General features: G+C 37.4%; 2 protein-coding genes across 4 annotated transcripts in view; one reads left to right on the top strand and one right to left on the bottom strand.

Moving 5' to 3' along the window:
• The first annotated feature begins 414 nt into the window (after positions 1-414).
• On the top strand, positions 415-3376 carry LOC124310493 (probable ATP-dependent RNA helicase Dbp73D). Its single transcript, XM_046774546.1, has 6 exons — positions 415-574; positions 806-1458; positions 1560-1772; positions 1916-2126; positions 2216-2650; positions 2778-3376. Exons 1-6 carry the CDS (start codon positions 552-554, stop codon positions 3142-3144), a joined length of 1902 nt encoding a protein of 633 aa, XP_046630502.1. The 5' UTR covers positions 415-551; the 3' UTR covers positions 3145-3376.
• Positions 3377-4300: 924 nt separating this feature from the next.
• Positions 4301-11977, bottom strand: part of LOC124296753 (lachesin) — a 103807-nt gene continuing 96130 nt past the window's right edge. For all 3 annotated transcript variants that reach the window (XM_046747269.1, XM_046747218.1, XM_046747130.1), the window contains 6 exons: positions 10937-11122; positions 10393-10579; positions 10077-10208; positions 8746-8865; positions 7877-8047; positions 4301-7699 (listed from right to left, as the gene is read on the bottom strand). In XM_046747269.1, the coding sequence (XP_046603225.1) occupies positions 7356-7699; positions 7877-8047; positions 8746-8865; positions 10077-10208; positions 10393-10579; positions 10937-11122 (1140 nt within the window). In that variant the 3' untranslated portion in view covers positions 4301-7355. The remainder of the gene's footprint in view (positions 7700-7876; positions 8048-8745; positions 8866-10076; positions 10209-10392; positions 10580-10936; positions 11123-11977) is intronic.

The following is an 11977-nucleotide window of genomic DNA, read 5'->3' as shown; positions in this document are numbered from 1 at the left end:
TTTTTTTCAAATTTTACAGATTATTCGAAGTCTATTAAAGGTTAGCCAAGCGCTGTTAATGACCAACTACCGATTAAAAAATAAATCAACTCATTCGGGTGATAATGAGAAGACGGTGCTGCATAAAACACCGTGCACGACTTGGTAGAATAGGATAGATGACTATACCCAGTGTCGAGGATACCTCGCTAACGGATACCTTGTTTATCTCTCTCTCTCTCTTTTTATCGGTAAATCGGTTATACCCACGTACCATTCAATTGCTAACTCTATCTGTTATTATCTCTATGGCGGTCGGGATCATATTGAACAATTGAACCGATAAAGTCGAAGAGTCAATAGCGTAAACCGCTAGCAAAGAGTGTAAATTGAGCTTAATAGGCTACAACAGCAGCCTCTGGGTAGCGTTTGAGGAACTCGGACTTCTACGGCTACGTTCAGCGTGTTGAATGTATATTGAAGTTTAGTTTAGGTTCAAACGGCTACGAAGTCGTGAAATAGAAATACATATACTGTTTATAGTAGCTTGTGAATTGAGCGGTGACATAAATATGAGTCTCTTTGTTGTAAACAGGTGAGGTCGAAGAATTTTCTTCGTATCTCTTATTTATATTCTTGGATCTTTATGTAATTTTCGAATGACGGTTTCCACTGATAACGAACAACGGTACCCACGTGTTTCAAGCACGTGTTTCATGCCGCATACGTTATGCCTATACTTAAGAATTTTCAGTGCTTTTTTAACTTTACTATGGCGTGGTCAAGAGCCGTATAGGATAAAGTAATCGTTTATATATTTTTTCAGGTATCAGGGTAACGATGATAATGCACCAGAATCTACGACCACCGAAGACCACTACACAACTCTGTTGAAGAAAATTGAGGAGCGCAAAAAACGCAAGAGTGCAACACAAGAAAACGAAGTTAATAAGGATGGAGTTGACAGCTCGGAGGTGTCAGTTGCGAAGAAGAAACGAAAGAAACAAAAGCCCTCGACTACCAAGGAAAATGGAGCAAAACGCAAAGATACAACTACTCCAGAACAAATCACCACGACTTTACATTTCTCTGCTACAGAAGTCAACGACCCTGTAGCTAGCGAACAGCGTGAAAGCTTGACAGAAACCACGGGCTCTACGCAAAAGGCTACTGCAAAGAAACCTGCTTATCTCATTCTCGGATCTGATTCGCACAAGAAAAAACCTGTTATAAAACGTGTCTTACCTGAATGGTTGTCACAACCAGAACTAATTTCTGCTGATGTAAACAGCGGTCCTAGTTTATCTGACTTCAAATCAATTCTAGATTCCGACATAATAGATATTCTCAAGAAAAGTGGAGCGACAAAACTTTTTCCAGTTCAAGCAAACATTATACCATGGCTACTGGAATGTGATAGGCATAGAAAAATGGGCTGGTGGCCTCGAGATGTTTGCATTTCAGCACCTACAGGAAGTGGTAAATGATATATTTGCCTAATTTTTGTATTATCTTTAGAGTTACTGTGGTCGTTTCCCAAGTATATCCATATCTCAAGTAATAGATCAATTTTATTCTAGGAAAAACACTTGCATATATTTTACCAATTATTCAACTGCTAAAACATCGGTTTGTGAGAAAAGTACGTTGTCTTGTCGTACTCCCAGTCCAGGAGCTAGCTGCACAAGTCTATAAAGTGGTGAAAACATATTCAGAGCATACAAATTTGCGGGTAACATTGCTCTCAAGTGCTGCTACCTTTCAGCAAGAACAAAAAAAACTTGTCAAACAAGGTTTGTGCCTGAATCTGGGCAACATGCAACTTTGAAGGAAATTTTGAGTTTTATATAAAATTACACTTTTGCAGGAAAATAAAGAAGATACACTATAGCATCTAATCAAACTGAGTTGTTAACGCATTGAATATCTGCTTTAGACGGATCTGGAAAATACATCAGCAAGGTAGATTTCATTGTAACAACGCCTGGTCGCCTGATAGATCACATTGAAAGAACTGAAGGATTTTCACTATCTTCACTTCGATATCTTGTCATTGACGAAGCTGATAAAGCCACGGATTGGCTGCAGCATCTTCCTGCTCCACATTGCGGATCAGCTACTCTTAATATATCCAACATTGAGTCAAGGTAATGTATAGAAGATGCTGATTTTATTGAATACCAATACTCCAACAATTTTGCAATATAATATAACTTCGTAAATATTTCGAAATTAGGAATCGACCTACTCAGAAGCTATTGTTTAGCGCGACGTTATCTCAGGACCCGGAAAAGCTGAGTAGACTTGGTTTATTTCAACCCAAGTTATTCACATCTGTTCTACCGGAAGACAAAGATATAGATTTAAACTTGGACACAGCTACCGGAGATTTTGTTGGGCGTTACACTAGTCCGGACGAACTAGTGGAGAAAGCTGTGGAGTGCGAGACTTTGAACAAGCCGCTAGCTCTTTTCCAACTATTAACTGGAAGTGACGAAGTGCAAAGAGCGCTGGTATTTACAAACTCAGGAAATACAGCGCATAGATTGGCCCTGTTAATTAATTTATTGGGTAAAAAGAGAGGATTAACCGTGGCAGAAATATCTGCACGTTTAGATCACAAAAAGCGAGAAAGTGTGTTGTCGAAATTCGCACAAGGAGATATTCAAGTGTAAGTCACAGCGTGTGTATGATACTTAAACCTGGAAATAATTGTTAAAATTTAATTTATTCAAAATTATCTCTAATGTACGGGTAATTTCACTCTTGCTTAATCCATCTTACTTGATTAATTCCAGGTTGATTAGCTCGGATGCTTTAGCCCGTGGAATGGATATCTCTGGTGTAAATCTAGTCGTTTCCTACGACTTACCGAAACATATCAAAGGTTACATTCACAGATCAGGACGGACAGGACGAGCCGGTACTCCGGGTACAGCAGTGTCTATTCTAACACCCGCGCAGGTCGCAGCTTTCAGTAAAATGTTGACCAGTGCTCGAAAGAGTGTACCTGTTATTGAGAAAGTGGATCTTGATTCGTTTTCCGAATCTCCTGATTACGAGGAGCATATAGTAAAGCTGAGAGAAATGTTGGAGGAGGAGCAAGTCAACGAGTTGAACCATGTAAAGTCTGTTAAAAGAAGACATAAACGGATACACAAGTAGTTATAATGTTCAATTACTGCCTTATGCTTACAGTAAAATACGGAAAACCATTTTTCTCGATACTTATTTTAATGTAAATAATTTGTAGGGTAATTCTATCTTGTACTATACCAAACAACAATTACTTATGTCGACCAAACGACATTACGTGAAAAATACAGTGAAGGATTTAACATCGATAATAACATTTTATTGTCTGAATTTTAATAATATCATACATTGCATCATCATCATCATCATCATTATTATTTTTGTTATTTTTGTTGTTGTTATTATTATTATTATTATTATTACTATTTTACGTTGCTCTATCAGTTTAATTTTAATACCAATTTGTATAATCAACTGTTGGTTACTCTGTTTCTATTATTCAATGTTTACGAAGGCAACCATTCATATTACAATAATTTATAAAAAGATAAATGATGTTACTTATCTCGTAAAACGGAGAAAATATTATTACGCAACATTACCAAAAATTCTCATCTTTAACTCGCACGTCACTTACTATTTCGCTTCGAGAACAAATCGGTACGCAATGAATCACGTCTCGCTTTCTATTGATAAGATGTTACGTAGACGAGATAGAAGTTTATTTGACTAGAAGTATGCGGTTTAGCGGGAAATGAGGGGTTGATAACTGGAGCAGAATCGTTATTTCACCTTGAATAGGACCTGTGCAAATTTCGACTTGGGAAAGTTTATTATTAATTATTTGGACGCGTTAAGATCAGAAGAAAAAGTAACATGTTGAAAAATATCATGAATATCAAGGGGAGTGAGAAAATTTGCACACATTTGAATACGCAAATTTTCTAAAGTAAGCACAGGCCTCAGCAGATTCAGTAATTTATAATCCATTACATACTTGGCAAAACATGTCCTTTTTTCCAAATTATGTTACACCATACATATGAAGTCATATTTTAATTTTACATATAAAATCTAACCAATTCTTATGAATTTATTACCAATGTTTGTTTATCGATACTGCAATTCTCGTACGATTCAACATTCCATTATAATTATTTACAGAATACGGCATGTATATGTGCTATATATATGCTATATGTGTTAGGTATTCAATTTATACAGTTATATACTGCTTTATGTTATGTTTATGTACATTTAACGTGGTCCTATATAATTCATATGTGTCGTTGCCAAATATCTATTATATATATGTATATATAATAGATATATATATATATATATATAAAATTTTTCATTTGTTTGCCTTCAAACTTTTTTTTTTTTTTTTACTCACAACTTAAAACACGTTCATCGGCGTATAGATAGGTATGCCGACTGTGAAGGACCGCAGATTTCTTTGGTTCATTATGAGACGATATTAAACCGTTATTCCTTAATTCCTATTCTCGAACAACTATACGTATCAACTATTAGCAAATATTTATTGTCACGACACCGTGCTTATTATAATAATTATCAAACAACCTTGTAAAATTAATTAACAAAGTTTAGATGGAAGAAATTAACGAAATTTCTTGTCATCGTTCGTCATACAAATTATAAAATTTCTACTTTGTACGATCAACGGTAATACGAATCAAATTCTATTTTCCAATGGATACTTCAAAGTCCGTTCCCCAACACAATATTGTATGTTTTTGCATCGAAAGTTCCGTTGCGCTAAAATAATAGTAATTTGAAATTGTATGAATAATGATCATTGACCTACGAGCAAACAAACTTCACTTTGAATATAAACCGCTTCACTCTCGTCGGAATTGATGACCGTCAAATTCAATTTCGAGTTATAATTGCGAATTACTTAATAAATTCCCAAGCAGTATCAAACTACATAATAATTCGGAAGTCCGGTATAAATTTGTGAGAAACTGGTGGCGATGTGAATTTTCACATCGCAGCCTGTGCCAAAAGTATTCCTTTCTAATTGTTAGGAATTGTAGGTATTCAATCACAGTTGAATGTTACAGCGGTCTGTGACAATTGATTAGCCAACAGTTTGTGTAACTAGTAATTACGATCAAAAAGCTCGGTCAATTGAGTCTTGGCGCAGGTAAACATTATGTAACATACCCGAAATATATACATACTGCTACAAGGTTAAAATGTTGTACAGTGTGCGATTGTTACGAGCGTAGAGAGAGAGAGAGAGAGAGAGAGATTTATTTGCCAAATTTACCTTATTAGGCTTTGATTGCAAGCTAACAAACCCCTGCCGGATCTCAGAACAAAATAGCCCTTCTCGTTAGAGGGGCTCAGGCGAAATACCAACTACTCAATTTCACATGGCAGCAGTAGCTCTTATTCCTGTTGACGTTAATCCGCTCGTGGGTCTCAGTCCAATATTCACTCGAATAAAAAATTCCAAGCTATCGAGTTAGTGATTGCCTTTTTTTTAAAGGGCGATCAACAACGTCTGTTAACAAATCAGCTCACAATTACTTAGTATAACGTAATACAAGTATTTGTTATGAATTTCCTTAATCATTATATTTCATGAGTTTTATTCGTCATCGCGAAACCGAAATATACAATGTAGGATCTGTGACGAAAAATACAGCAAAACTTCGTGATGGTCTACAGTAGTAATCATCCATTGTCCTGTTTGAAAGTTTTTACCGTATTGTGTGAAACCTCTGAATGTAACCCGTAATTAAAAACCCGATTAAAGTTGACGCAACATGAAAAATTATGCAGGTGCAATTTTAGGAAAGTGTATTTACAGCTCTGACCGTGGAATATTTCAAAATTATTATACCACTCATGAAACAAATATTTGGGTGTATACTCAACGGATCGCAAGATTACAATGATTAGGCAATTATAAAAAATATTATTCATTTTAAAGAGGTGATGAAGAGTGTTTTTAAATATTGGAAGAACGTCTTGGAAGAATATTATCTTTTGCTCATATTAACAAAGCGTTGTTATACATTTGTATACAGTTAAGTATATATTTATACAACTTAGGGATATAGATTGATTAACACGATTTTTTATACATAACCTGCGTGTTATTTTCATATGTATACGTATATTAAACTGATCCAAAAGAAAAAACCTTATTTTTTTTCAGTCACACGTTTAATAGTTCTAGGAAGAGGAAACAAGACGCTTGTTATAATTTAACCCCTTAATATTAATATATAGCGGTTATTGAATGCAATTTTCCACGTGATTTCAACTTGAACCTTGAATAACTTTTGAAAGAGTTTAGTTACCAAAAAATTATAACAAGCGTTTTTGTGAAGCATTAAATTTCCTACAAAAATATGTATCGGACATTTATGTACATTGCCTTGCTACTGAGCTACAGAATTCAGAAATAACTAAAATTATTTTCTCGTGCTAATTAAATGGGAAATGAAAATTGCGTTCAGGAACTACTAAATGTTAATATTAAGGGCTCGAATTATAACAGGCTCCTTATTTCCTCCTCCTATAAATATTAAACATGTGACTTTAAAAATAAATAGTCGACTTAGTTGGATCAGTTTAATATACATGTATATATGTATGTATATATATATATATATACCTATATTGATTCGCAACATATATCTCACGTTTTCATAGACGATATAATATGTTATACGCTCTCCGACCAAATAGCTTAAATCAGTCCATATATCGTCGTTTTAACCGGCTATAATTTCGCAATATAATTTTTCCATCCCGATTCGATGCTGCGATTTAAATTAATGCAATGTAAAAAAAAAAAATAACTTGCGAACAATGTGGATAAAATTCAAATTTCACGTTACGCGACCCTCAAACGCTGCTTGTGAATCGAAAAAAGTCCGACGTACCATTAATTCAAATCCTTGAACTATCGCACCAATTTCGCCACGATAATAGGCAATATCAACCCTCGTCGAGGCCTGTGCTGCGGATGATTTTGATAAGTGATAATCGTCAGAGCTGAATGACCTTGATCACGTTAAATCTGGTTTAATAATTACCTGAGTATCGTCCTTAATTTTTTACTCGCGGTAATTGTTTGACCTTTCGTCCGGCAATATATCATCCTTAAATTCACCTCCCTCGCGAATATCGTTGTAAGAAAAAGTATCGACCATTGGTATTTACAACATTACAGTATAATTGATAACGATGTACAAACAGCAATCATAACATATGTTAACGACGGTATAAATAATACGAATCTGACGACGCGCGGCGAATGCATTTTGTGCGCAAAGCAAGGAACACGTAATCCTTCACTTGTACACCGCTGTAACGAAGAGCAGGAAAAGCAGCAGGGTCGCCTTCTGCAGGCCAAAGAACCGCTTCCTGCTCGCCGTGTTCAGGATCACCCAGGGTGGCGAGAGGGAAGGCACCGTCAGAGGTTCCTCGGTGCGATGACCGTCCTGCGTGCTTCCGCTTCCGCCCATCCTCTGGGTCGTCGCGAGGTCGTCGTCGTTACCCGCGAATCCATCATCGCCCTCGGCCCGACCGGCGTACATTTTTCCATTTTTTTTCTTGGTCCTTGGCGGTTTTTTTCGCGGTCGAGGATCCGTGTTCCTCGTCAAACTCACCGGCGTCGTTTTCGGCAAATTTAATTCTGCAGATGCGGAAGGAAAACGCGGTCAGAGGCCAACTCGGACGCACGGGATTCTTTTGATCTTTTATCATGCGCGACACCACCCCGAAAAGTATTGTTATCTCGTTTTTTTTTTTTTTTTCTCATTCCTCTTTTTTCTTTTTCTTTTTTACTTTTGAATTTTAAAACGTAACTCACCCTGCAGCCTTACCACCCCCTCGGCATTTCCAAGCGCGTTCGCCGCCGAACAAACGTAGCTACCAAGGTCCCTTTGTTCCAGAGAACGAATCGTCAGATTCATCTGCCACGAGTAGTCGTTCACCGACGCTTCCTCCATCTTGTATTTCTCGTTTGGTAGCAATTTCTCACCTCAACAAAGGTTTCCGATATTTATTGTTATTATTATTGTTAATATTCAATGAACTTTTCTTTCATTATACATATATTTCAAAAATGCATAACTCCAAATATATTACAAAGAGATTATATCTTCGATAGCGATAATATGTTGAATATTTTTTGTCTAACTGTAACAAATGATTGTAAACAAAAGTGAGATTATAATAAAAAATGGACAAATTTTAAACCCTTGTAGCCCAAAATCATAAATTTATGTGAAAAATGAATGGCGAAGCGAGGATATTAGCTGAGTAAACGTCGTCTCGTATTCTCGTGAAATTCTGTGGGTTTATCCTGTAGTGCAGAAAGTTTCGTAGTTCCAGGTACACCCGCACACCACTGTAAAACCACTAGGGAAAAGTGCAGCCTTTAATTAGTTCGACTTTCAAGCGCAATTGCACGGAAAGCTTGCGTCAAATTGAAACGCGGCTTAATTCAACAGGCTGCACAGCTGCACCGAGCCGTGATGCAGCGAGTTATAATATCCACTTAGGTATGTACATACATTGTGCACGAGGTCGAAGAAGAATAATCATGAATCCGTTGAACAGCTGCTCATTATGACACTGCAACTCGCAACTTATTTCTTGAATAATTATTTTTAAGCTAGGTGAGAATATGTGCATAAAACCGCGGTATATAATAAAATAAAAGGGCATATCGCTTACCTGTGTCTTTGTACCATGTGTTCATGGCTCGGGGCGAGGCTTCGACGGAACATTGAAGCAACACGTCGCTCTGAAGAGGCGCAGCCACGAGCTGAGTGTGGACCTTGATTAGCGGTTGGACTGAAAAATCGAGAACAAGAACGAAGTGTGATTCATTTTTGTTCGCTGATAGATGTATGATAAGAGATTGAAAAAAAAACATGCGAAAGTATTAATTGTCAAAATGTACGCTCGTGTTGAAGGATATTCTTGGTTTGTCATTCGTTCCGATGAACGGACAATTGGTTAGTCATTGAAGAGTAGAATTGAAAAAGCTTGTAAGTTCCGGTAAATGAAAATTCAAAAAAATCGGAGACAAACTATTTTTTCTTCGCTGTGTCATAGTTGCAAAAATGCAAACGGCCTTAGGCTGGAAATGAGCCAGCCCTCGAATTTCCCGTTCACATACAGCGGTTCCAAGTTCACAGAAACAAATAATAATATTCAAGTCGATTTTCGAACCACAGATTCAGATTCGTGATTAGCAATACAAAGGCGCCTCAGATCACCATGAAAATAAGACGATTGTTTTTATTTTGAACCACCATAATCGATCCACCATTACAAATTTTGGAAGTCTGGTCTTGGATATGTTATCGGTGACCTAAAAAATCTCGAGCAAATGATTTCTACTAAAATCCGAATACTTTTAGATTTTTTTCCGACCATGTTGGATTCGCTATTTCGGATTTTGGAAATCGAGTACTAATTTTCATGAAAAATGTTTTTAGTTTTTTTTTACAGAAAACTGAATGCGCCAGATTCAAATTTTGCAAATCTGACCTCAAATACGTGATTAGCGACCCAAAAATCCTTCCGGTGTCAATTTTCATTCAAATCCATTCATCCTATCTCAAGATATCATTTTTATTTTATTTTTAGAATTATGTTATTTAAATAATTCAAAAAGTGCTGAACCGATTGAAACCAAAACCTGATCAGTTCTTAGTTTATACAAGCCGCGTCGATTGAGGCCAAAATCATTGAAATCCGGTAACTCGTTCTCGAGATATCGTCGGACAAAAAAATGAATCGTACACATACATACAGACAGACGTCCGTCCGAAAATGGACGGAGATGATCCTCTGGATCTCGAAACGTCGAGATCTAGTGAAAACTCAAGTTTTAATTTTCAGAGCGATTACAAAACAAACTTCCCTTCTTCCTCTGAACACATAGAAACCCGGAAGTTAAAAAAATGGTGCTTACGGCCTTTTTCAACTCTCCTCGTCAATCTGTTCCGCAATTTTAATCACACGACGCGAATTATCGGCAATATTTTACCACTCACAATTCACATCGATGGAATATCGCTTGCTGACACTCGGAGGAACGCCGTTGCTGGCGATGCAGAGATAGGATCCCATTTCTTGTCGGAGAACGCCGGTTAGCTCGAGTATTTCGCCGTCGTGGTACTTGAGTGCTGCGTATAATAAATACGAGGGTTCAGAGTCATTATCTCGCTCGGTTTAGGTTTACACACGTAGGTGGGTGCAAGTGTGTGATAATTAAAAAAATGATGCAGTACATACACGAACGCGGAGGGGGTGAGACATTCCAGGGGAATTTTAATAAAGTAACCAAGGTGCTTTGCACACTTTGCTTACCTTCCTTCTGATTGTCGTGTCGCAGGATTATGTTCCGGCCGTCCTCTCGGCGCCACGTAACGTTGGGCATCGGAGTTCCGGTCGCCTGACATCGCAGTCTAATATTCCCGCCTTCCTTGGCGACAAGGCCGTCGGCAGAGGCGTCGTCCTTAATGTCGGGTGGGATTACTACCTCCATGTAACCGTTCTGGGCAGAGTAACGTTATCGTGTAATAATAAACTGGTAACTCGATGTCAACCAATTTCCATGCAGGCGAGCCGGTGCCAATATGCGTGAACAAAAACTAATTGTAACAGGAATGAATCAAGGACGAACAGGACGTACGATCTGAACCGAAGTTTAGGAAGAGAAATCCAGGAACGTTAATTTCGATAACATATACCTATATGTTGCGGATCAAACTCAGACATAAGTTTAAACATTTTGAATGAAACTTAATTGCGAAACCGTTTCTCAATATCGTTTGATGTTCGAATTTGCTCAGATTCATTTCTACTTATACGTAGTAGTTTTTTACTTTCGATGTTCGGATACGATTCTCACCTGGCTTCGCATCGGGTCCGTGTTCACCTGGCACATGTACGTCCCCGAGTCGTTTTTCTGAACATTCGCCACATGAAGCTTCCAAGTGTTATGACCGTTGTGCGTAACAGATATTCGTGGATTATGGGCGACCATATGCGTGTGGATTGCCAGGATGGCTCTCGAGTCCGACTTGATCCAGGCGACCTGAAATCGAGATCGAACGATCGGTTGATTTACGAATGATCGCTCACGTGTCAGTAGTTGAAGAAAATTGGTTGAAATTGAATAATAAAAAAACAATTTGAATCGATATCCGATCGATGATGCGATCGAAGGTACATAATCATTCCGAAAACAATATTAAATTGTTCATCAGAAATATCCCGGATTAACTCTGCATGCTGGTTAATTCCTAGCTAATGTCAACAAGTTTCGGATCACAATTTGCCCACAGTTTACATAAATAATACATGACACGTATGTAGGATAGGTATGTTTAATATATGATTATAGATGTAGGTGACGAAAGTGACGTGAACTAGTATAGTACGCGTATAATAACGACAATCCGGGTATGGAAAATTTTTAATCCTTCTCGAACCTTGAAATAGACAATGCTGAATCGAATTAATCGGGTTAAACTATATTACCTTGATAATCGGTGTAACGTACAGGAACCCTATCTACTGAAAACGCGTCCACGGATTCCTCTCCATTTACGATATTATAAGCTGTGCTTTGCTGCTCGAGGGTCTTTATGTACTTTAATGTACGACATGTTTGTGCACGTATATCTGTATATTTAACAATAGGCTATAGTGTTTCTTACAGCGCAAAAGGGTGCGTCAACATTGCAGAGGCCCTGTTCTAACATAAAATTGAAATACACTCCGGCAACTTACTTTCCCACAGTTTACTTAAACTGTTTATAGATATATGTGTATACATAATAAATGTATACATTTAAATATATTATATAGATATGTATATGTATACGTGATGCAGGCACATAGTTGAACGTGCTTGCGAGTAGAGGCGAAAGCTCGTATCTAAATTCGA

The sequence above is a fragment of the Neodiprion virginianus genome, chromosome 1, assembly GCF_021901495.1.
Source record: "Neodiprion virginianus isolate iyNeoVirg1 chromosome 1, iyNeoVirg1.1, whole genome shotgun sequence".
In the NCBI taxonomy this organism is placed as follows: Eukaryota; Metazoa; Arthropoda; class Insecta; order Hymenoptera; family Diprionidae; genus Neodiprion; species Neodiprion virginianus.
The sequence above is the reverse complement of the archived record's forward strand: the minus strand, read 5'-3'. Positions and strand labels throughout refer to the sequence as shown.